The sequence below is a fragment of the Acipenser ruthenus genome, chromosome 1, assembly GCF_902713425.1.
Source record: "Acipenser ruthenus chromosome 1, fAciRut3.2 maternal haplotype, whole genome shotgun sequence".
Taxonomy (NCBI): Eukaryota; Metazoa; Chordata; class Actinopteri; order Acipenseriformes; family Acipenseridae; genus Acipenser; species Acipenser ruthenus.
Window position 1 is genome coordinate 99,174,731 of NC_081189.1, and position 26,633 is coordinate 99,201,363.

General features: G+C 38.1%; 1 protein-coding gene and 1 long non-coding RNA gene across 3 annotated transcripts; one reads left to right on the forward strand and one right to left on the reverse strand.

The window, feature by feature from the left end:
* Positions 1 to 362: 362 nt before the first annotated feature.
* Positions 363 to 16,324, reverse strand: guf1 (GTP binding elongation factor GUF1). 2 transcript variants are annotated; one of them, XM_034035524.3, is made up of 18 exons: positions 16,273 to 16,324; positions 15,801 to 16,106; positions 15,287 to 15,398; positions 14,297 to 14,445; positions 8,547 to 8,627; positions 5,842 to 5,919; positions 5,585 to 5,668; positions 5,115 to 5,179; positions 3,849 to 4,052; positions 3,562 to 3,701; positions 3,051 to 3,174; positions 2,536 to 2,668; positions 2,131 to 2,274; positions 1,873 to 2,006; positions 1,523 to 1,624; positions 1,068 to 1,187; positions 670 to 706; positions 363 to 579 (listed from the first exon to the last, which is right to left on the reverse strand). In XM_034035524.3, the coding sequence occupies exons 2-18, from the start codon at positions 15,990 to 15,992 to the stop codon at positions 445 to 447; spliced, it is 2,034 nt and encodes a 677-aa protein (XP_033891415.1). In that variant the 5' UTR covers positions 15,993 to 16,106; positions 16,273 to 16,324; the 3' UTR covers positions 363 to 444. The 2 variants fall into 2 exon arrangements, with proteins under 2 accessions (XP_033891415.1, XP_033891414.1); XM_034035523.3 differs by having other exon boundaries at positions 15,801 to 16,282.
* LOC131738883 (uncharacterized) lies at positions 16,192 to 19,455 on the forward strand. Its single transcript, XR_009330051.1, has 3 exons — positions 16,192 to 16,318; positions 17,665 to 17,812; positions 18,449 to 19,455. It is a non-coding gene; the product is annotated as an uncharacterized LOC131738883 (long non-coding RNA).
* The last annotated feature ends 7,178 nt before the right edge of the window (positions 19,456 to 26,633 follow it).

Consider the following 26,633-nt stretch of genomic DNA (forward strand, 5'->3'; position numbering starts at 1 on the left):
CTCATTCCATTTCTCTTTTTACAGAAATTGTATTGGTATTATATCAATGTGAAACAACTGCTGTTATATTTACTGTGTATCTGATCCAGTTATGATTTAAATTGTTGATGTACTTTAAATTAGGGCTATTAAAACATTGGGCCAGATTCTCAAATCCTGTTACTCCAAATTTGTATAAGCTCAATTGTTTTTCTGAAAAAAAAAAAAAAAGGTAAGACTACTTACTACTTTCTTTTGCTTTTTTTCCTTTCTGAAAACAATTGGAGCAAGTTGCTTTGAGTACTTGGCCTACTCCTTGCAATAAATTTGTCATTGAGAAATGCATCGCTTTCTCTGACCTACACACTGAGTAAACAAAACAGTTTCTTCCAAGGTTTATTTGTTTTGTATTCTGCTATTCTCTTTCATCATGAGATGCAATGTACAGATTTTTTAAATGTCTTTCTATTTATCATTTCTTTTTAACACATTTATAAATGCATCTTTTGGAACTTCTATGTTGCCAATTCTTCTCATCTTCTTTTTGCCCTCTGCTTGCTTCTTAAGGAGTTTCATTTTGCGTGTTATATCACCACCATACTGGAAAGAAAAAAATATGAACGGTGGTCAAATGTAGTCAGACTCGCATACTATACACTTTTTAAAATAAAAAGGAGATTTTATACATACACATTTTGCTAGTACATTCTTCCTGTAAGCTTTGATGCTGGAACAAAAAATAAAAAAGAGACAGCATTAACACAAGTATCTTGATTTTTTTTTTTTTTGTTAAATTCAAGCAAGTGAAGCAAAGACACTTCTGTGATATTTGCCATCACATGCCAGTTGCAGAGAAATTGAAGAAGATTTGAGCCTTAGAAAAGATTAGCCGACTGGAAATAATCTTTTCTGGAAAGACTAAACAAATGAACATTCTGATTGCAGTAAAGCATTGAAACAAACATTAGGTTTCTAAATTGCTAACAATGAAATAGAGTTAATTGAAATAGAAGTGAATTAGGAATTCTGTTTTGCAGATCGAGTTAGATGGGACCAAAATACCATTAAATAACAAATGCATCCCTTACGTCTCTCTTGCAATGACTTTGTTGCCAAGTGCTGCCTGAATGGCTATTTCAAACAGTTGTCTCGGTATGGAGTCCTTAAGTCGTTCGCACATTGCTTTTCCAACAGCGTAGGCCTTTTCTCTGAAAGACAAATCCAATAAAAACGATATCATGTACTGTGCATTTTTAGATCATATCATTATTCTTTGAGTAAAAAGTGCGTAACACTATTGTCAACAGCTCTAGGTTTATGTGGATTGAGTCTGCATCCAGGTATGCCAACAGGTAAATAAGAGATCCAAACACCAGTCAGACTACATCGACACTGACAAAACATTGTTTTACATATTTTACGCATTTGAGTTACTGAATTGGATACAATTTTAGGCTTTGGGTGGTTGGACACTTTTTTCAAATGTAAAGTCTCAAATAAAAATAAAATATGGCAGGTAACAGTGTAATTCTAAAATACTTACTTGTGTGCAATAGTTGTAAGCTCCTCCACTGGCTTTCCATTTAACAAAATGTCCAGTTTAATAAGGTCTGCGGGCTGGTATCCAGCATCTTCATAGTCAAAACTAAAACAGCAGCAATTTTAGAAACACAAAACACAATAAGAATGAAAGGGAAAAAGCCAAAAAAAGCCAAGATCAGACTGAAGAACTGCTATTTCCATTCAAAGTGAATGGAAATGATACTGCTGAATAGTGAATGCTGTTCCTAGTTATTATTATTATTATTATTATTATTATTATGGGCAATAATTCTGTTTCCAATAAACACTTTCCATATGCCTGTAACATCCAACAAATATCTACAGTCTTACCTGGCATATCCAGAAGACAGAGACTTTAGATGGTCATAGAAGTCCACTACAATTTCATTAAGAGGAAAGAGGTATTTCATCATAACTCTGTGATCATCGATATAAAGCATGTTCTTCTGCACAGCTCGACGATTCTACACAGAATTAAAAAAAAGATACACATGAGCACGTGAAATCACAAATTGAGAGATATAAAGAGACTGTAAAATTAACTGATTCGTTATTAAAAAAAAAGTGTAAAGAAAATATTCGGCTCACAAGACACATTGTCATAATCTTTCCAATAAATTCGTCTGGTGTAATTATTGTGCCAACAACCATAGGCTCCAAGTACTCCAAGACTTGAGATCTATCAGGAAACTGAGTCGGATTGACAAAGGTAACCTCCTCTTCACCGTACTCCTGTAAAATAGGAACACAATCATTAGCATTTACAAATTCAGTTAATTCATTGTTAGGCATGCTCTTGACCCAACAGTGATGCATCTCTCAATTTTACAGTTGTAGACTGAAGCACAAACAGGTGGAGTGACTAATATTCTCATCACCAGAGTGGCTAATTTTGTCAGGATATTTAACTAACTGTGTAATTTACACCTCATTCTTATCTTACAAATTTGTGAAGACACTGGAAATAAGACCCAAACACTTAATATACAGCACCTTTATGAGTTTTGCTGATGCAAGAAGAGCCTTATATGGTACAGTTGGGGCAGTTACAATAACAGAGGCATTGTACTCTTGCTCCAGACGCTGGTTAAACACTTCCATATGGAGAAGACCCAGAAATCCCAACCTGAAAAAACAAGTGCAATATGCGCATTTGAAATAGCATGTTCGCAATGCTGTATGTGGCTACTGAATTAAAGAGTCACAATAGTTGTCAATCCTTGTCTGAACCCATTAACAGTGGGGAACAAGCTTCTTAGGAATTGTGGGTATGGAGTACATTTTGTATGCAATACTTTTTTCTTTTCTTTAGTTTGAAATGTACATCAACGCATACAATTACTGTATAGATCTGGGTACAGATTTGTGACTTGCTTTTAAATGATGTTTCAAGTGTGCTAAGCTTGGTACAAAAGAAACATTTCAGAAGTAGAATAATGGCTCTCCAGGGTGTTGGTAGTTAAAGAAGACTGTGCATATACGGTGGCATGTTAACCACTAAGCCTCACCTCCAGCCAGCTCCTAAGGCCGGACTGCTGTCCCTATGCACAGTCACACTAGAGTCATTTAGGGTTAGCTTCTCAACAGCACTCCGCAGGTTGTTGTACTCTGACTGGTCCACAGGATATATACCTGTAAATATAAGACCACTGATGTTAACATGTAGATTAGCTTTTTATCTTTCTTTATTGTTTTTTTTTTTTATTCCTTTCCAGGAAACACAATGGTCTTATAGCTCCCAACATTGCATTACCATTTTTCCTAAGCTCTGTCTTGGATAGATCATGTTTCAACAGGCACGAGGGCGTAGTAGGGCAAGTCATTTCACAGATGGTTTGTTTCCAAGTACAGGTATATGCAAATCATCTAAATCAACTGTATTCCTTTCAGAAATCATTGACAAGACTATAAAACAGACAGTAATTCATTTGTTTTCAGTAACATGAAAAGGACAAATTAGCCAACCCACACCCCTGTACAGTTTTATAAAAGAGGTTACAATAGCTTATTCAGGGTTACCAGCAAAAACCATTGGTTTGGCAGGTTTGAATCCTGGCAGTGGTTCCACTGGTTGCTTCTGCAAATAAAATGTGTCTCCAATCTGAGCCTCCTTGACTTCCTTCATCCCAGCAATCACATAGCCCACCTGCCCAGCATACCTGAAACATGAGAACAGCAATGGAATGAAATGGGACAACTGTGGTACTGTGGAATATACAGTATGTACAAACTGTAAAATAAAAAGAAACAACTGTTAAACAGGTAAAACCACTGCTATAAAATATAACACACAAAATACTGCATACAACTTATCTGTTGGATGTTCCTGAGGTCTGAGGACTCCCACCTCATTCACTTCGTAAGTTTTGCCCATGTGTGCAGATACAATCTTGTCTCCTTTACAAACATTTCCTCCAAACAGTGCTACATTGGCGATGACACCTCTATAGTGGTCGAACGTGGAATCAAATACTAGTGCCTTCAGTGGATCTTCTGGATTTGCATTTGGCCTAAAACAAAAATGCACACAAAAACAATAACCATCCCCACAACAGTGTGACATTTTTCTGTGCTTGGATTTCCAAGTATCTTGAGAACACAAGAAGTTATTCCACATTCATTTTAATATACTTTGCCATGATTCTGACAGCTCTAGATCCTTAACCCTTTGCGGTCCATTGTCGGACTGGGTCCGACATTGCAATTATTCCTCACAGGTCCTTTGTCGGACTGGGTCCGACATCATTATAGCAACGCAATAAACGGGTGTTTAGTCGTTTTTTCTCCGGAAAAAGCCGAGAAAACCATTCAATTGCCGAGTGGTAGCGACAGGAGCCGAGACAAGTCGAAAAAAAAAAAAAAAAAAAAAAAAAGGCGTATTTCATGAATAGTCATACATGGTATCAGGTATCAGATAATGGGCGTCCATAATAAACAAGCTGGCTAAGTGCGTCAGCGCACTGAGACTATCATGGACATTTGCAGAGCTTTTTTCAGATGTTATAGTAATAAAATAATGACTTTGATCGCATTATTGAGGAGTTTGGTGATAAAACGAGTGATCTGGAGATGATCGATCGGTATGTACGACTATTATTATTATTATTATTTATTTCTTACACAGCTGAACGCTATAGCAAACAAAAGGCTGGGGAGGGGCTGGAGATGCCTAGTGTGTGCTTTGTTGATATGCAGGGCCATTTAAACCCGTTTGACTGTGAAAAAAAATACTTTTAAACAGCGCGTATAAAATTAACTGCGCGTGTGAAAATTTAATGATTAATAAATGGACCGCAAAGGGTTAAAGACCACTTATCGAATTTTCATTGAACTGTTCATTGCCAATTCTTATTTTACACCTTTATTTCGTACTGTATGTGTCATGGTTTAATTCTGAAATAAGACATTTCTGACAGATAATACAAATAAAATCAGGTGCTACCCAAGTCACGTCACTTCTTAAAAGTTAACTGCTTCTATTTTAGAAATCAGTCTATTTTAACTGAAAAAATACAGTAAATACTACAGGTTGTGCTAATTTTAACTTGGGAAAGACATGTGAAATGGCTTACGGTGGGATTCTCTTCACAACTTCTTGAAGAACTTGATTAACATTGGTTCCTAATTTAGCAGAAATCTGAAAATATAAAACATAAAATTGTTATTCAGAAATAAATATACAGAAAGAGTAAGATCAGTTATGGTATTATCCTTACTACTTTATACAGATAAATCTCAGCCCTTGGTTTATTTTAAATGTAACCTAATATGTTTAGCCAATCTGATTCTTAAGCAATATTACACTCCAAGGTGTGCATTATTGTGAAATTAATGCGCTGTTTGGAACCTCCTACATGCAGCTCTGCAGTAATTCCACAACAATGCACAATTTGAAGTTTCTTTTTGCGATTATATATAAGGGCCCAATAAAAAACAAAAGACACCTTGTAATACACTAAGCTAAAAATATGAGTGTTTAAAATGTACAACTGAAATATAATACAGCTATATCCACAAGATATAGTAGTCACCTTCTTTTTACCTTTATACAATCTTCTTTAGGAATATCAAAGATTTTTTCAATCTGTTTTTCAACCCTCTCTGGGTCTGCATTTCTCAAGTCAATCTAAATCAAGTGAAAGATAACATAATTAAAATAATGTTCATCACTGAGCTGTTGTACACATTTAAATATTCTCAAATCTAGACTAGGTATGGTGGATGTGCTGAGACTGTAGATTACACCATTAAAGGTTCAGCCCTCCCACAAGTCAAAATCATTCATCTTGCAACTCTCACCTTGTTAATAACTGGAATAATGGTTAACTGGGCTTCGAACGCCAGGAAAAAGTTTGCCACCGTTTGTGCCTGAATGCCCTTAAAAAAAAAATAAAGAAATATTAATCATAACCAAAACCTTCTAAACATTTAAAAAAAAAAAATTTATTCATGAACAACTCTGACCTCGAGTCACAAAAAATGTCAAGAATCCTTTCAATTTACCACCAGAGTAAATAAAACACAGTTCCTGCTATTTTACCATGGAACTACATTCTCTAGTGCTGCAACTACAATTTCAGACCTGCCAACCTTGACATTTTTTTGAGTAGCACTCTTTCACGCAGACATCCCGGGGGGGGGGGGGGGGGGGTCCGGGGGGCTTCCCCCCAGAATTGTTTTAGGGTATAAAACAGCTAAATGCTACACTCTGGTGAGTTTTGAGTATGAATTTTTCAGTAAAAAAAACTGAGATTAGCTATGATTGTTTCAGTTTAAATTTAATTTTGTTTACCTTAGTATAGATGAAACCTTTTTAATTTATACCAAATGAAAATTATTTCAAGTACAGAAAATAGCCATTTTTGTAATATGTTTGTATTTTATTTACTGTCAAAACAGAACAAATTGAAATGTATAAGCTTCTAAAACAGAGAAACAAAGCACTTTCAAAAAAGGAAAAAAAAACTTGTAAATAGTCACTGAGTCAGCACCAAATGTAATAGTTTGTAAATAGTCACTGAGTCAGCAAAGTGAGTTGTTTGGAACAGAAAGGAATCCAACAGGTCAAACTGCACTTTCAGATCTTGAATGTTTAGCTTCATAGGTGGCTGACTTGGCTTTCCTGAGCAAGGTGTCACTAAAGGTTTGTGTGTGACACACTTGCTGCTTCGCTGACATCATGACTTTGTGTGTTACCAGTGAACTTAGCATGTCTGTGCTCAGGCTGGCTCTGTGTTGGGTTTTGTTTTTGGTCACCAAGCTGAACACTCTTTCACAGTCAGCGTCACTGTGGAAGATGACCAAAATGCCTAGCGCGGTAACATTACAGTAATGCCCGATTATTTTGTTCTGGACAGAAATATAAAGTTTCCTTCTACAGGATTCCTGCTGATCCAGACAGGAGGGTAAAATGGATTTCAGCGATTAAAAGAGAATTAAAAAAAAACGAAAAAGACTGGAACCATTCGTTTGTATTGAGCGCTTCATAAAACGTTACTATCAGTAAGCATATATTGGTAGTTCTGATATTACGTTATTATTATTATTAGTCGTAGTAGTATTAAGTCCCACTTTAACACGCTTACTTGTATGGCTGTTTTCTTTCATAAATATTTAGCTATACAGTTAAACAGGATTACATTTATGCGGGTCGGCGATTCCCAGTCCTTACATAAAAAAATATTTTACCGTTAACAAAATCCATAATGCTACATTAATGATCTTACTGAACTTCAATATAAAATCACAAACCAGCCATTTATGACCTGTCTAAAGCACAATGAAACGGCATTTATCTACAATGTAATTGTACACTACTTGCAAAGTAAACAGAAGCCTTACGTAACTTAACCACATTAACAATGTTAATGCTGTGCTCATTTTTATAAAATCGAATTTTACTGACATCCATGTATGGTAACAGGCGTTTGTGAAAAACAACAAGCCAAAAACAGAATATTAAACTTAAATACTGTACTATATTATTATAATAAATGTTTGTACTTACTCCCTCGCCATTCTCGTAAAATCCTCATTTAGCTGTATTTTCTTTTCATGTGATGCAGTTATCTAAACCGAGCACTTTTTTTTTTTTTTTTAAACGCAAGTGGGTTTTTTCCCCCAGACAAAAATGAATGCATAACTAAAAAATTATGAATGAATGCATTAATAAAAAAAAAAAAGTTACCGTAGCCAGTTTGAAATAAATAATTTCCTCACAAGTCACAGTACTTCACACTCCCTCCAGTGTGTCCGTAACTGGCAGTTGAAACACAAGCGAGTCAGCTCAACAAAGCCTGATAGGCTACAGTAGAATGTCAGTGATTAGACAAAGAAACTGGGTGGTAGGAATTTCTGTCAGTCAACTCACGATAACTTGGTTATTGTGAGTTGACTGATTGGTTATTCTATCACTTAACTAAACTCAAAACCTAATTGATAATCTATCTTGCTTGCCTTACCCTAAGGCCGGCCCCGACATTAGATGCAACACTTTCTCTAACTACAGGCAACATCATAGACGATGAGCGAAATATGGATTACGTATTATTGCGTATCATCTCTGATAAAAGCGTATCCGCGTATTACCAACTCAAAATGCGTAGAGGTTAGCAGGTCTGCAATTTGAAAAATCACAAATTTTGCATTCACTCATGATATTTTATGTGACTAATCTAAGCATGAAACAACAGGTCTCAATCTATGTGTTTTTGTGAAGAGGGTTCCATCTTTGTACCCAGGACAGCTTTTCTTTTACCAAGTTTCTATCACACCATGAAACCAGATTGAGTTCTGCAAGCCAGCAGTCCTTAATAGGGCAAACAGAGACCTATAATTACTTAAACAACAGTGGGTCCAAATCCTGCCACACTATTGTAATATTAATTTACAAAAATAATAATCTTGTCACATTCAATAACTTGATTTCTGTAGTTTTCTTTTTAAATGAAACAAACACTTTAATTTTTTTTTTTTTTTTTTTTAACAAATCATCAAAAACTTACCTCATTTGCATCAACCACCAGAAGTACACCTTGACAAGCTGAAATAGACCTGGCGACCTCATAACTAAAATCAACATGACCCTGCACAGAAAAAAAAAAGATGGGTATACCAGCTAAAATAAATATATTTAATAGGTTGTCTCCTGTGGATGTCCTGACGTCACCACCCTCAGCTATAAACACACACACACACACACACACACACACACACACACACACACACACACACACACACACACACACACACACACACACACACACACACACACACACACACACACACCCTGTAGAGGGGGCAGGGCAAAGCCTGCATATAAATGACATTTATTGTAAATATTGTATTGTGGTGAAATTTATTTAAAAGAATGGTTTGTGGGTTTATTTAAGAGAATGTATTGTTTATGTTTATTTAAACGGGTGGTATTAGTGTGTTATGATTTGAATGTATTTTGTGTTTATTTAAATGTTTTGTGCTTGTTATTGTGTGGCAGCGTGGATGGGTTTAGAATCCCATCCACTAAACTCGTGCAGACTGTGACATTTACGGACTGATTCATTTATTGTTAGTCCGGAGATGGTCACATGTATAAAAACCTACAGCTAAAGTATCTTTAGCTGTTCTTTAATTAAAGTCTTTTCGAATGGCAATTTATATAGATTCTTAATCAACTCATTTGGCAATTTTAACTCAACTCAAATACCAAATACTGAGCACCTGGTGTTTTTATGAAATCACATCAATATTTTGTTATCCCAAGGAACAAACCAATCTGCTCACTATTTAAAATGTAAATAACATTATGTATGTGCCCAATGAGCTATTGTTGTAAAACTTAGACTGCTGCGTTTTCATTGTGCATCAGTATAATTATATACTGTATGTATATATATATATATATATATATATATATATATATATATATATATATACACACACACACAGACGTGCTCAAATTTGTTGGTACCCCGCAACAAAAAACGAAGAATGCACAATTTTCTCTGAAATAACTTGAAACTGACAAAAGTAATTGGCATCCACCATTGTTTATTCCATATTTAATAGAAATCAGACTTTGCTTTTGATTTTTTATTCAACATAATATTGTAAATAATAAAACAAATGAAAATGGCATGGCCAAAAATGATGGGACCACTAACCTAATATTTTGTTGCACAACCTTTAAAGGCAATCACTGCAATCAAACGTTTTCTGTAGCTCTCAATAAGACTTCTGCACCTGTTAACAGGTAGTTTGGCCCACTCTTCCTGAGCAAACTGCTCCAGCTGTCTCAGGTTTGATGGGTGCCTTCTCCAGACTGCAAGTTTCAGCTCTTTCCATAGATGTTCGATAGGATTCAGATCAGGACTCATAGAAGGCCACTTCAGAATAGTCCAATGTTTTGTTCTTATCCATTCTTGGGTGCTTTTAGCTGTGTGTTTTGGGTCATTATCCTGTTGGAGGACCCATGACCTGAGACTGAGACAGAGCTTTCTGGCACTGGGCAGTACGTTTCGCTCCAGAATGCCTTGATAATCTTGAGATTTCATTGTGCCCTGCACAGATTCAAGGCACCCTGTGCCAGGCGCAGCAAAGCAGCCCCAAAGCATAACCGAGCCTCCTTCATGTTTCACTGTAGGTATGGTGTTCTTTTCTTTGAAAGCTTCATTTTTTCGTCTGTGAACATAGAGCTGATGTGACTTGCCAAAAAGCTCCAGTTTTGACTCATCTGTCCAAAGGACATTCTCCCAGAAGGATTGTGGCTTGTCAATATGCATTTTAGCAAATTCCAGTCTGGCTTTTTTATGTTCTTCTTTCAAAAGTGGAGTCCTCCTGGGTCTTCTTCCATGGAGCCCACTTTCGCTCAAAAAGCGACGGATGGTGCGATCAGAAACTGACGTACCTTCACCTTGGAGTTCAGCTTGTATCTTATTGGCACTTGGTTCTTTTTCTACCATTCGCACTATCCTTCTGTTCAATCTGGGGTCGATTTTCCTCTTGCGGCCGCACCCAGGGAGGTTGGCTACAGTTCCATGGACCTTAAACTTCTTAATAATATTTGCAACTGTTGTCACAGGAACATCAAGCTGCTTGGAGATGGTCTTGTAGCCTTTACCTTTACCATGCTCGTCTATTATTTTCTTTCTGATCTCCTCAGACAACTCTCTCCTTTGCTTTCTCTGGTCCATGTTCAGTGTGGTGCACACAATGATACCAAACAGCACAGTGACTACTTTACTCCATTTAAATAGGCTGAATGACTGATTACAAGATTGGAGACATGTGTGATACTAATTAAATAAACTAATTAGTTTGAAATATCACTATAATCCAATTATTTATTATCTTTTCTAAGGGGTACCAACAAATGTGTCCAGGCCATTTTAGAATATCTTTGTAGAATAAGCAATAATTCATCTCTTTTCACAGCTTCTTTGCCTTATTCTATGACATACCAAAGGCATGCAAGTATACATGATAAAATAGCTTTTAATTTCATCACTTTTCAGGAGGGATGAAGCATTATTTCAATGAGCTGTAAGGGTACCAACAAATTTGAGCACGCCTGTATGTATATATATATATATATATATATATATATATATATATATAGAGAGAGAGAGAGAGAGAGAGAGAGAGAGAGAGAGAGAGAGAGAGAGAGAGAGAGAGAGAGAGAGAGAGAGAGAGAGAGAGAGAGAGAGAGAGAGAGAGAGAGAGAGAGAGAGAGAGAGAGAGAGAGAGAGAGAGAGAGAGAGAGACACACACACACCAACACACAACGCGTTGTTGTGGAGTGACTTAAAGGTTGCTGTTGCAAAATGGAAACCAAAGTCGATTGCATAACTCAAAGCTGTATTTGTTGAAGAATGGGAAAAAATACAAAAAAATACTGGAAGCTGCAAAGGGAAGGAAAGGGTGGGCACACAAAATACTTATATTTCAACAGAACAATTAGAGATTATAGAAATCAATTTCTGTGTGGTTTTTCACAAATATAAATATTTACACATAACCACCACAGGACTCACAAAATCGCTAGCCCGACGTTCCGGGACAACCAAGAAATCTGTCGGACGACATGTTTTTTTTGGCTGCTAGACCGACGGGCAATCCGATTGCACGCAGGCAATAAAAATGTGCATTATAAATATCATATGGGAGTTACTGAAATTGAAGAAGGGAACTATGAAAAAGACCTAGGAGTTTATGTTGACTCAGAAATGTCTTCATCTAGACAATGTGGGGAAGCTATAAAAAAAAGGCCAACAAGATGCTCGCATATATTGTGAGAAGTGCTGAATTTAAATCAAGGGAAGTAATGTTAAAACTTTACAATGCATTATTAAGACCTCACCTAGAATATTGTGTTCAGTTCTGTTCACCTCGTTACAAAAAGGATATTGCTGCTTTAGAAAGAGTGCAAAGAAGAGCAACCAGAATTATCCTGGGTTTAAAAGGCATGTTGTATGCAGACAGGCTAAAAGAATTGAATCTATTCAGTCTTGAACAAAGAAGACTACGCGGTGATCTGATTCAAGCATTCAAAATCCTAAAAGGTATAGACAATGTCAACCCGGGGTACTTTTTTGACCTGAAAAAAGAAACAAGGACCAGGGGTCACAAATGGAGATTAGATAAAGGGGCATTCAGAACAGAAAACAGGAGGCACTTTTTTACACAGAGAATTGTGAGGGTATGGAACCAAATCCCCAGTAATGTTGTTGAAGCTGACACCCTGGGATCCATCAAGAAGCTGCTTGATGAGATTCTGGGATCAATGCTACTAACAACCAAACGAGCAAGATGGGCTGAATGGCCTCCTCTCGTTTGTAAACTTTCTTATGTTCTTATCAACCCTCTATAACAAGGTAAACCTGTGCTTTAACCAAACAGCGGTTTCTCAAATCGCCTCACAGATCATCCCGGTAATACACATTTAGAGGGATCAATGTTTTTCATTGGTAATGCTTGAGTGATTTCTGGGGTGACGTACACAAACGTCACAGATTCACCTTTGACTTAACGCACATACGCTATGTCCCCCAGCAACACATCACCCACGTTTTCTTTTAAAATATGGCTGATCTGAGAAAGTATTGTACTTGTAGTGGAGACAGAAAAAAAAAATGACTATGAAAAAAAGAGAATGCACTCTTTTGTGGCATTGTGGACAAAATAATATTTTTGGCTCACATATGACAAGGAGAAGAACAAAATGTTCTGCCAGGTTTGCCAGAAATTCAGTCAGATCGTAGGATCCGTAAACATCCCATAAAAACACTTTAGCACTGCCTATGTTGCCAAGGAAGAACTGGCTTTGAATAAATTTGCCGGTTTGTGTAAATTACAGTCAGAAAACGTCATCGAACTTAAGGGCACGTACATCAATGACCATGCCTGTCGCGACTTCATTGGGGCAATTGTGTACACAGAGACAAATCAGACAGCAGATTTCATAGAGCAGCGCAGGTTCATGTCAGTTTTAGCTGATGGAAGAGCCTGAAGGCGATCGAGAAAAACTACAGTCACTGTTACTCATATGGAAAATCTTGCCAGTAGCCGTAGCCAAGACACCAAACCAGAAGATACATCCAAAGCAAAAGGAATAGTGCTAGAGATGAAGACCAAGATGTTTGTTCACTTTCTGCACTTCATGCTTGACTACAGCAGCATTCTAGCAAAACGTGGCACAAATTTCCAGTGTGACGACATTAACATCACAAGGGCTAATCATTTGGCAAAGAGCACAATGTCAGACCTGCTTCGGCTGAAGACGGCACCTGGAGATTATCAGAAATCCCTCGCTGGCAATCTTACAGAAGGTAAATATATATTCACTGTTATTGAATATTAGAGGTTGGCACAGGTTGTAAATCTGGAACTGGTAATGGAAAAAAAAATATGCATACTAAAGTTTTAAGTGCATGTTACATATTTAAATAGTATAGTACATATACATTTAGTCCCTTCAGATCTGTGGCCTTTTTAGTACTGAAATAATAATAATAATAATAATAATAATAATAATAATAATAATAATAATAATACATTTCGGTTTACATAGTTATCAATGTTAAATGCGCTTCATGCTGCAGAAGTGTTTGCGACATCTAGTGGCCATATCCCGCTGCTGTTCTTGTTGTTTCTAAACGTGGCATACAAGCACAGAAGCAGCGTGTGTAATTTCTTCACAAAAGCAGAAGAAAACGCAGTTTGCAGTCTGTTGTTTTATTTATTTGGATTGTTTTGCAATGTATGGTAACTTGTTTTTGGTTACTTATTTAGCCTATGATATTTAATTTTATTTTACTGCATTTTATTTTATATACACATTTTATTTTACTGCATTTTATTTTATATACACATTTAAATACTGTTAAATGTGTATATATTTTTCATGTTGGCTTTCATTTGGTTTAAGTCTTTGTTCCACAATGTCAGTGACTTTGTACAAATCACAGTCCATATGGTCAATTATGGGCAACTTGACATTTTTTTGGAAAACCAAATGTCTACAATGGCCTCCCCGAAGGGCAAGTATTTTACAAGCCCTGCACCATATTCAGATTCAAATAACTGTCATTCGTCAACAAAATTCTAGGTAAAGGGTTCCTCAATTTTTTTCAACATAACAACAATAATAATAACAATAATAATAATAATAATAATAATAGTAATAATAATAATAATAATAAATGATGTATGCAATGGAATGCATATCTCAAAATAGCATAGATTTTTTTCAACTTACTGGTGTGTCAATGAGGTTTAGTAAGTAGGTCTGCCCTTCGTGCGTATAAAACAGAGATGCAGTCTGTGCTTTCACCGTGATTCCTCTTTCTCGCTCCACTTGTAGCTTATCAAGGACTTGTTTATTACGTTCTGTCGTGGCAATTGCCCCTATATGAATAATACAGATTACTGGATGTCACAATGCGGAACAAGTAGCCAGATGAGTTGATTCCATATGTATATGTGTGTGTGTGTGTGTGTGTGTATATATGTGTATATATATATATATATATATATATATATATATATATATATATATATATATATATACACACACACACACACTACTGTGCAAAAGTCTTAGCCACATTCAGGAGTTATAATATATATCGATGTTATGAGCATCAACAATTTACTCAAAGCCTCCACTAGTGTTTTCCACTATTATAACAATATGTTATTAATACATCTTTGTTTGGGTGAGAAGAAACCAAACTTGTCATTTCGCAATCTTTTATGCACATTGATCACAACTCAAAGTAAACTATACATGAGCAGCTAAGTTTTTTTCTTATTATTTCAAATGTACACATGACATGACGTTCTGTAGATGGTGCAGGTTGATTCTATGTTAGTATAAGTCTAGTTAGTCTACAACTTTTGCACAGTAGTGTGTAATTATATATATATTACACACACAAACACACACACACACACACAAATGACAGGTTATTTATCAGGCTCTTATCTAGGAGAAATACTGTATGAACCGCACACCAATGGTAATAATAATATGTTTATAACTATTTGGGTTATGTGTCCCACATACTGTATTTCACACACTCAGCAATTTTAACAGTAAATTGACCACTCAGTTATGGTCTGCTGCCTAATTTTGCCCGAAAAAAAGCATACAATTGGAAAACAAATCAAAATACAATCTTTTCTCCCCAGTATGCCGCTATGTCAGTAGAGAGAAACAATGTCAAATATGTTTTGTTTTTTGTACCTGTTATTTCCAGTAGTCTGTCGGCAAGGGTACTTTTCCCATGATCTACATGTGCTATGATACTAAAATTTCGAATTTTGTCCACAGGAAATATAGACATGTCAAGGTTTACCTGTAAAACATAAACACAATTATATTACGGATTTATTGGTGGCTCTGCACCCTATTGATAGTAAATATTTTTAATAAATAAATAAATAAATAAGCTACTAGCCTCAAACCTGACCTTCATCGTTCACTATTAACAGTTTATGTGGAAACCAAGAAACCCTAACTCAAACACCAATGATAACCTTAACCGAATCATAATCTTGACTCAGTTATTATTGGCTATACCATTACAATTGCTGACTGATTAAGTGTTGCAAATATAAGGTAGGAACTGGTTTGCACACCAGTGGCGTGAACAGCATGTTGCTGTTGAACTGCTCTTTATATTTACTCAGTTTTTTACAAATACGTTATTGTATGTGCACATATTTATTTCATTTTCTTAAATTGTATTCCTGGGTACCTTTTCTCGAGAACTGTATTGTCTACAGCAGAACACGCAGACAGATGGTGCATTTTTCATCCAGCGGTGTCTGACAAAAAAGCCATCGCTGTCGCTTTGTTTTCTTCGTATTATTTTATGAACCCTGAAATCCAACAGCCCTCTAAGTGAGGACTTTATTAAACGCCCTGGAGCGCTTACTGCAACCTGCATGGTGACTCAAATGAAAAGGCTGGTCGTTCGAAAAAGAAAAAGAACAAAGAAACACCGCATAATCCTACTGCACTTATTGCACAGAACTACGAGCAGTAAGTAAATACGCGAGACCTGTCAAGAGAGAAAAACCAAGACAACGTTCAAGAAACAGAAGCTAATTAGTTTTACATCCACACATTGTCAATGTCAGAGAAACACAATTTTGAGACGTGTCTATGTTTAGGAAAAATTGTTTAAATATGTATTTCTAAGTTCTTCGTAATCCCAAAAACATCACCTCTTCAGATCAGACACGCAAACCACTGGGCGCAGCCATTTTGAAGGTAAAAGGTCAATTTCCTTTTTATCAACAAATAGTAAGAAAAAAAAGTAATGACATTAAATACATTTTCCCCCTGTTTCTTCCTTTTAAACAATATGTTATATATGTTACGTCATAAAAAATAAATCATGGTATTAAAAAAATGCATTATGGTAGCTGTAGTCTTAACCACCGTCGCACTGTAGTTCTCTCTACTGCTGCGTTGACTACAAGAAAGTTTTTCAACAGTCTATGAACAGTATTATGAATTATGATGCAATATCTAGAATCCCATGCTAAAATATATTTTATAAAAACGTTTGCTTTTAATTATACGACTATGCATACATTATTATTATTATTATTATTATTATTATTATTATTATTATTATTATTATTATTATTATTATTATTATTATTAAGCGTTTTTTTATATTTTAGATCTGGTAGTTATAAAGTTACTAGGGAACAGAATAAACAAAGAAATATAGTTTCCATAATGTTTCTGACTGGTAAGAATAAATAAATGGCTGGTATATGTTTTACCTACATTTTAGGATGACCTTTACCAGTTAAAGATGAACAAATATATTGTAGTTAAATGTGAGTGAATAAAGACAGAATACATAGGGGATAACAATGACACCCAGGTGCAGCCACTAAACCATAAACATTGAGCGGTGAATCCTGGATTGGCACAAAATCAAAAGCCAAGTATTAGACAGCCCCCATTCAGATAATTGTTTGCCACCTTGTTAATGCACAAACCAGTGTGCATCTGGGCACAGTATTTGGTCAGTTTTGCGTGTAAATGTTGGTGTATTGTAGTTGGTACACAGGATATAAATGGGTGTGTGCAGCACAAGGATTTAAATTGTATAATTATATTTAGGCACGGGATTGCTTCACGTGCATTTAAAGTATGTAATAATATGTGAGCACAGGGTTGCACGTAATGAATTCACTTGAATCCCAGCACGTGAATTCATTACGTGCAACCCCGTGCTCACATATTATTACATACTTTAAATGCACGTGAAGCAATCCCGTGCCTAAATATAATTATACAATTTAAATCCTTGTGCTGCACACACCCATTTATATCCCGTGTACCAACTACAATACACCAACATTTACACACAACACGCAACATACAACACAGAAATGCACACAAGGGCAGGGCACATTGCCACAGGGGGTAAAGACCCCTCCTGCTCTGTGCCTGCCATGCCCTTAGGACTACCTGTTTTACCCATGGTGCCATCATCAACCTCCACTAGATTCTTAGAACCCCAGGAGCACTCTTGTAAACCCGGTATGGTACACCATTGGGCCCAGGCGATGATGTAGCCCTTGCTTTCTTCACAGCTTCCTCCACCTCCTTCCACTGAGGAGCAGTCCGTCTTTCATATTCTGGTGGATTAATAGGTGGAATATCAGAGGGAATCGACAGGCTCCCCTCTTCTTGGATCAGCATATCTCTTCAAGATATCTCTCCAACTCTGACTTAGCTGTTGTAAGTATACCATTCTTTTTGCTGATGAATACGTTCTTCACGAACTTAAATGGATCTTTATAAAAGGTGGTACTTGCATGCTCCTTCTTTTACAACATTTGCCTAGGTGCTCTGCTTTGCGCTACTTTGCAAGTTTATGTTTTAGATTATTTTGCAGCAGACTGAGGGCCTCCTTCTGATTTTCTTCAGCCCTCCTCCACTGCTTCTTCATTTGCCCCCTTTCTCTAACCAGGCGTTCAATCTCCAGCTGCCGTCTACTTTCCTGAAATCGCAGTTATTTGTTGCTTTCTATCTTCTACTCTCAATCTCTCACACCTATACACATAGATGGTATCCCCAAATGTATCCAGCTTCCTTTCTACTGTTCCACTTAACCTCGCCAACATAAAGCAGAGGTCCATGTCAACCGTGTGCCAAGCCATTTTCTCAGAGGCTCTTGGCCACTTAACCTTTGGTTTGTGCCCATTAAGGTCCCTTTCTCTACTAAGCTTGTTCATTATTATTATTATTATTATTATTATTATTATTATTATTATTATTATTATTATTATTACACAATCATATGACTAACCTCACCAGGATCATTGGTTTCATTAGTAACTGTACTCCTATTGGAACTACTCTTGTGTTTAACAGGGGTGCTGATATCCTGTCACTGGCTTTCACTCGTCTGACTTGACCGGCTTCATAAGAAGAACTGATCAATGCAAAGCCCCTGCCACTTCTCCTCAAGCATCTCTTTCTCCCTTGATGATTCTTGCCACCTTGCTACAGCCACAGTTACAAACCTGGAGTGCCACATCTTGTCCCAGAGCTCTCACTGCAGATTTTGAGCTGCACAATGGGGTTGTCCATTGTAAAGTAGCATTAGTTCTCATGTCCATTTCCTTTCCTAAGTCATTAACTGGGTTATACAAGCTTGAGTAATTTTCCACCCCCACTCTCGCTGAGTCTCTGGGTATTTTTCTTTTTACTGTATTAAAAGCCTCAAGTGGGTGTCTGCAGCATCTTGTTCAATCTGAAAACGCAGAGATATTGCTAACTATCTCCTCCTGTCAGCTCTCTCTCCAAGATGTCACATGGTCTTTTCCTTGTCGCCAGCTGCCATATTCACAGCAGCCATTGGATTTATTTAAGAGCTTCCTGATTTTTATTATGTGAGAGTAGCTGTTATTTACTTCATGCCAATATTGGAAAAATAACAAATAAAAAGTTCTGGAGTTAAAGCCAAAAATCTTGAAATTAGCTTTCACATTTAAACCCTTACAGAATATATTATCTGCTCCAACTAATGAGCTGCAAGCTGTTTGGAAACAGGCTAATGTAGTCCCCCCTCATAAGCACTTGCAAACAATTATGTTCTCAGTTCTCCCACTAGTACTTGAGATGTTTGAAACACATAAGTAATAATTCATTGTACCCTTTCTCAATCTTGTTTTAGTTCCAGACACGGCCTCAGCATTCTTCAAGGTCACTAATCACATTATTTCAACACATATGTCTTTCCTGTCTGATGAGGTTTATTTAGAGGGCTATAAAAGCACTGGGTCTGATTAAACATAAGCTACTTTTTATTTACTTTATACTGGGTGGAGACAGAGGCTCTTGCTTTGAAAAGTATCCCAAAAATATTTGCAGGCAGTTTGGGGGGGAAAGCGGTCAAATGCCTCAACTAAGGAAAAGGATCTGGAAGGCAAATTATTAAAGGGATGTAAGCTCAGCATGTAATGATATTATTAGTCAATACATACTATTATTTCTTTATTTATTTCAATTCCAGGGTCATCATGGAAGAATTAGACCTCTGAAAGAGTAATCTGGCATAATCTGAAAAAAAAAAAAAATCTCTCAGAAGTGAACATTAGAAAAAGAGGCATCCTACTATTCACGTTATTACCTAACTTCATATTTCAAATTAAGTTAAAATGTAATCCTGTTGCATAAATTAACTGTGCTATTCAACAAGCTGTGCATGTTTGCTCCCAGTGAGGATAGTCTACACATGATTTCCATTACACGAGAGTAGATGTTAAAACTTCATGCTGATTTGAACTCGGCTCTCGCCAAGATAAGCACCAGCTAAGACGTAGCTTTACAGTAAACTAATGTGATCCATATGTGTCTCCATCCATTTACGTTTCCTTCCATATGATGATGTAGATATCCTTCTGTCTGTTGTTAATGGCTGAAGTGTAATGCTGGCTCCAGGGATCAGCTTATTTTGCCTCCCTGGCACATCAGCACACACAACGGCTGCGATGCTGGCTCCGGGGATCAACCACAGTGCGGCCTCCCCAGCGCATCTGTATGACAACCGTCTGGATTGAGCTAAGTAGGGTACGTCTCTGGGGTCTTCAAGTGGGCACCTTCCATCCTCAGTGTTTCGTCGACTAGCCCACGACACCTCAAGAGGGCTCGACGGTGATTCTGGCGTCCCAGCATCACCCCCCTCCGTCCCCCACTCAACTCAGCCCAGCTTACTTACGCATACATCAGCCTTTCTTTCTTTCTATTGTGCTTGGGATCCCCAGCCAGAATCTTTCCGTCAGCCAGTTGCTGCTCCTCTCTGCTGCTTCAGATAAGCTCTTCACTGTGCGACGCAACTCTTGACCACTGAATCTGACGTCTCTGAGAAACCGGGTTGTAGAGTGTGCCACAAATCCTCGACAACCCACTTCCACTGGGTAAACCCGGACTCTCCATCCTCGCTGTTCCGCTTCAGTGGCTAGTTGAGCATACCGCAGTTTCTTCCTCTCATACGCCTCATCTACAGCATCCTCCCATGGCACTGTTAACTCTACCAGGTGAACAAGGCGTGCTGATCCAGACCACAAGACAATATCTGGTCGAAGGTTAGTGGTGGCAATCTCAAGTGGAAAAACAAGCCGTTGACCAACATCTGCCAGCATTTTCCAGTCTCTAGCAGCTTCCAGTTGTCCTGGGCGAGGATTGGTTTTAACACCTTTTCTTGGTGGTTGCTCTCCTGGTTGGAGGAATGTTGTATTTTGTGTGTAATGTTTTGATGGAACAGGTGACAACTTATTGGTCATGTTACACTTGTCTTCCAATGCTAAGGCCAAACATCGCAGCACCTGGTCATGGCGCCAAGTAAACCGTCCTTGGCTAAGAGCCACCTTACATCCTGTCAAAATGTGCCTTAATGTTGCAGGTGATGAACACAAAGGACATGAGGGATCCTCTCCTACCCAGAGTTTTAGGTTCTGTGGCGATGGGAGGACATCATATGTTGACCTGATGAGGAACCTGATCCTGCTCTTAATTTTGCAATAAACAAATAATAAGGATCGGTCTGACAATAGAAACAAAAATATTAACTTATAATTGCCTCCTAATTTACTTCAAAACAAAAGCAAAAATATTTATAATTAGCCTAACTGGCTAATTATCCCCATTAGTCTTTTCAATCACAAAGTATAATTTACAAAAACAATAGGCACCACCAGTTTATGTATTTTTGAATATATATATATATATATATATATATATATATATATATATATATATATATATAAAAATTAATTTAAAGTTTATTCTGAATTTGTAATTCAGAAAATATTTTGTTGCCAGGGACATTGTAAATTCAATCAGGAGCTTAATTAAGACAGCATTTTAAAACTACCTTGAGCTGCTGCCATTAGTATCAATTTATTTAAGGGGTGCAATCTGGTAGTGTTGTGTGATACACTGCGGTTACAAATTCTGGCCTAGTGGGTGAAACGAGGTTAAAAGTTCTACAATTGCTTGTGCAAATGAGCCTGGTTGTTTTGTGCATGGCCGTCAATGCCTGCTGAGCCTCTGTCCCATTACGTGTGTATGTTATTAATCAATCTGATTACTTGAAACTAATTCTAAAATCGTGTGAGTTAGCAAAATATATAGAACATCATACCTACGTCTCTGCTGTGTAGAAACCAACTTTCAGCAATGACTGGTTATGCCTTTTATTTTCTTGCACTGGATCGATTTATTCATGCCTAATGGCACTTCACAGCTCTTTGATCTTACATCAGTCATAGTTGTTTGCATGCAGGTTTTACTTACTGAAGGGATCAGCATGAACCAGCAATCTTCACCATACAATCAGAGAATACTTTCCATTTTGAAGTTTATTCTCAGTTATTTACTTATTTTTTTGCTGATTTAAAATGTACAGTGATGTTCCCTCAATGCAGCAACTTCCTACAACAGTGTCCTCAATCACATCCAGATGTATTTCAAAGTATATAGAAGTATACTAATCCCTTTTTTGTTGCTGTGGAAATATGCTATGCTGCAGCCATGCCTTTACCAGGTGAGCCATTCAGGGATGGGTACCAATACTAAATGAATGTAATTAAAAAATGTAAAAGTGCCTATAAAACATCTTTATTTCTGCAATTTGTTGCTACGTTGGACCCCATTCATAAAGCTTGAACTGTCAATATAAAGATACTATACGTTTTTTTTCCCCCTTTAATACAGCACAAAATCATAATTTTTGTTATTTGTGTCTTTTAAAGCCACTACAAGGACACTAGTGGACTATAGTCCTTGTAACAAACAGAAAAACCTAAAACAGTGCCAGTTTAGAGATATTTTAATACAATCTGCGAAACAATATTTCCTTCGACTACCAAATTAAAATGTACTGCTGCCTGTGACACAGTACTACCAAAATCCACAAGATGTCTCTGCTGATAAAGTTTAGAACAAAACAATCCAGTAATTAAAATCTGAAGTCATCCAATTCTAGGAACCAGATCAAATACTGAACTGGGCCCTAAGCTTACCCCTGCTAATTGTTACATCAATTTTGCCCATTTATAGCCTTTTTTATTTTTTTACTAACAAAGAAGCAACATGTTCAGGTGGATTCATTTTGTTTTAATTCATACTACTGAGATGTCTAAATCATATAAGCAAGAACACATGACAGTAAAACCATACCAAAGTGTAATAAAGCCCAGTGAAAGTATGATAAAGCATAGGTAAGCATTGTAAAGCACAGAGAGGTACTGTATGGTAGGTAAAGCATATTAAAAAACATGGTGGATCAGGATAGGTTATGGTAAATGTATAACTATGGGACAAGAATCGTAAAAGTGCAAAAATACCATGCAAAATTTAAATAATTAAAAATATCAAATGTGTCTACACATGTGTATAGAGCATGTCATTAATCAGTGCCATATTTCCATTTTTATAGTTTTCCCTTACAAACAATACATACATGCTTAAATATCTACTGTATGTGACCTGCAATTCTTAAGCCCCTGTAATGGCAACACAATTCACTTTTAAAGCTGCTGATCCAAGTGTGCTTTTATCTTGATGCATAAATACAGTTCATTTAAGTTTTAAGAATGTAATGAGGCAAAAAAGGGTCTAACTCATGCATTGTTGGCAAATGCCTACATGGTTAGAATGCCATGAACAGTTACTGAATCTTTACCTATTGTGGGCTGTAACAGGGTGATGTTACATACGTGGGTCGTCACTGTATAATACTGAATCAGACACAGAGCACTGGGTGTTGACATGCTGCACAGGCACGCAGATTTAATTACAACACAGAAAACCCTCTCTATACTGGTTGGGATTAACCTCCCCTAAACTAACGTACAGCTGTTGCTCCTGAAGTCCCGGCATCCTCCCGGCGACTCCTCATATCTCAATTAAATTTACATTCTAAAAATCTGATTTAATTATTGATAACATCTACAATATATGGCCTTAAATGTATCATATCTCACACATAATCTTTGTCACTTGCTTAAATTTTGTATAGCTTTATAATGATTTTCAAAGTTAAGATACATATCTATTTAGTAGCTTCTCTGACATATTATTAATTATTCTCCACAGCAGGCAACATTAGAAAATATTCCAAGACACATTTAACCTTTGAATTGACAGTGATGCAAAAGCTTCTGTAGTTTGTGCCTTGCATTTGGTATCTCTAGAAATATTTGTTCTGCTTCCCTGGGGGACAACACTACCATTACATCCCATTCATAAAATACCAGAGACAGGGGGTAAAACACAGGGGTTGATCACTTCATTACACTCTCTCTCTATCTGGAACAGTGAATTAGCCCTCCTTGCTATAGAAACTAATTGGGATAACATCTGCAGCAATGTAGGCCTAGCCTCCAAAAACCATAATCACCAATTGATTCATTTTAATTTCCTTCACAGAACATATCTAACCCCATGCAGGCGCCTTCAAATTAAACTTGCACCCAATCCTGTTTGCCCACTTTGCCCCAGGGTGCCCTTCATGCACATGGTATGGAACTGCCCGGTGGTAGCTAAATTCTGGAAGCAGGTGTCTTCAGCCTTGTCCATCATTCTAGAGAAAGAAATTCCTTGCTCTTTTTTATTGTTAATACTAAATGGTGAGTCATTCGTTGATCTGACATCCCAGCAGAAACGTATTTGGCTAGCTGGCCTTACCGCAGCAAAAAAGTTGATAGCGTTGCGCTGGCAGCCTCCCCACTCCCTTCCCCGTGCCAGTGGATCCTTACACTCTTGGATATTATTTACCTGGTGCTCTCTACCGCTTGGGTCCATGGTGCTGGGGAGGGGACGGTGCAGGCTTGCCAATCTTTGATAGACTCGGTCTGAATTAGGTCCCTGAATTCACACTAGCTGAGACCTGAGACAAGGCAAGTATAGCCACCTGGGGGGGAGGGAGGGAGAGGGTGGGTGGGGAGGGAAGGAAGGAAGGAGAGGGTGGATTGGGTGAGAGGGAGGGAGGGAGGGAGGGGGGTAAAAAATTGAAAAACTTGGGGAATATTGTATGGGTTACATTGCTGTTCTGTATTTATAGTACTCCCCAGTACAAAACATTTGATAAAAAAAAGAAATATTCATTCTGTAGAACATTTAACACAGTACAACAGCATTCAGTATTTGACAATTAATGTCAACGCAGCAGTCAAAAACGGCTAGATAACTGACTACAGTTTAGGTTAGGACCCAAAGGTCAGTTACCTGCAGGTACAAACCAAACGTTTATTTTTTTCGTATGAAGACATTTCTTAATGAGTTTTGGATTGGATCTTTGCTGCTAAAAGCAAGTTTGAAATTTGTAAAATGGCCACTCTGCTTCTCACCTGATTGAGACTATACCTGAGGTTTCTAATAGTCCTCATCACTTGTTGGACTATAAACACAATACATGCCATTACCGAGCCACAAGTAACGGCCACTTATGGCCATATTGCCCTCATAAACTGCAAAATTCTTAAAGGTATATGTAAAACTCATGCAACTATATTTAAAGAAAGATCCTTTAACTTGATGATTTCACTAAGGAGGGGGAAAAGCATGTACCACAGTGCAATGAATCTTTCATTGTTCTGGTTTCTGGTACAGGCACAGTCACTGATAAGACATTAGCGCTGCACTGCAATCTTTGACCAGTTACTTAAATAACTTTGGCCACAGGTGGCATCTCTACCCAAACAGTCCTTAAAATAATACTTCATACCCTGTAAAGGGGAAAGAGAGTCTGCGGAGTGAGAGAGAAACAGAGGGATTGTGCTTTCAAATGTAATCACTGGTGCCCAGGTTCTTATTTATTTTCAGACAAAACAAATACCATGTGTGCCACCACTGAGCCACTATGTCACTCAGGGGCTGTGGTACCTACCACCATTGGTCAAAGCATCAAAACCTAGCTACAGAATAAAAGGTGACTGTACTGGGCTGTGTGTGCTACTACTGCTATACCAAAAGGTCCCGCTTCAGGAAGGCTCTTCTACACAGGATCCTTTTGCCTTTTAGTTGCCACAAACCTATTTATCCTGGCATGAGAACAAAGGAAATGGTTTTGAATTCCGCTTTTATACAAGCTGCCAGGCACAAACCATGGTGCAAGTCGAACAGGGTCACCACACGCTGTTGGAAGTCTAGCCTGAGAATGCAGGAGTCTGGTGCTTTGTTGCTCCTCCATACTCGACTTGCAGCCATCCTTTCCCTTCCATGGGTGCCAGCTCCCCAGTGACCATCTTCAACTGCACTGGGGTTGGGCGGACTCTCGCTCTCCAGTCCGTCCCTGCCTGCTGCAACACGTCCGGTCGGACGATGGTGATCGACGAACTGGTGTCAATCAGGGTGATGCAGGGGACTCCCTCTATTCCGACCGAGGTGTGCAGGAACGTTCCGTCTCCTGTGTGCCCAACCACGGCGGTGTCAGGGGACTGGAAGTCGCATTGGGGTTGAGTCACTGGACCCGTGGTTCCACTCCTACCTGGACCCCATCCCATTTCCCGCCACTCTTGGCATCACTCGAGGCTCCTGGCAGTGGCAATCAGCCATAAGGTGCCTAGGCTGGGTGCATCTCTCTCTCTTGCTTGCTCTCTGCTGGGGGCGGCAGCTCTCATTCTTGGCAGGGGCTCGTGTTCATATTCACAGCCAAGCGTTACTTCAGGGGCGTGGCCGGTCAAGCGACCTGGCCTGCTGGGCGTGTGAAGTAGTAGTGGCTCCTCGTCTTTTAGCAAGGCCTCAATTGCTTTGGCCTGATTCACTGCTTCTTCCAGTGTTCGTGGGCCAGAGAGGCGTACCTGATGGTGCAGCGGCAGTGGTTGCAGGCTGCGCAGGATAGTATCCAGGGCAATCCACCGGCTAAAGCTGTTGGGCTTAAAGCTCTCTGAGCCTTTCCTCTGACGTTGGAGCTGGTCCTGTAAGCCAAGGTAGGAGTCACAATCTCCAAATCAAAGCCGTGGTCAGCGCCATGCAGTCGACCCTCTCCTCCTAGCTCAGGTCCAACAGCACTTAAGAGGCTAACCCCCCCAGGGCTTCAGACAAGAAGGTA

Bases quoted from the DNA above. Each gene is read 5' to 3' on its own strand.
- guf1 (XM_034035524.3), bottom strand. From the start codon at position 15,992: ATGCAGGTTGCAGTAAGCGCTCCAGGGCGTTTAATAAAGTCCTCACTT. The intron at 15,399-15,800 runs GTACCCAGGAAT...TATGTTTTACAG, and splicing joins AATACAGTTCTCGAGAAAAG to GTAAACCTTGACATGTCTAT. The intron at 8,628-14,296 runs GTAAGTTGAAAA...TTTTCTGTGCAG, and splicing joins TAAACCTCATTGACACACCA to GGTCATGTTGATTTTAGTTA.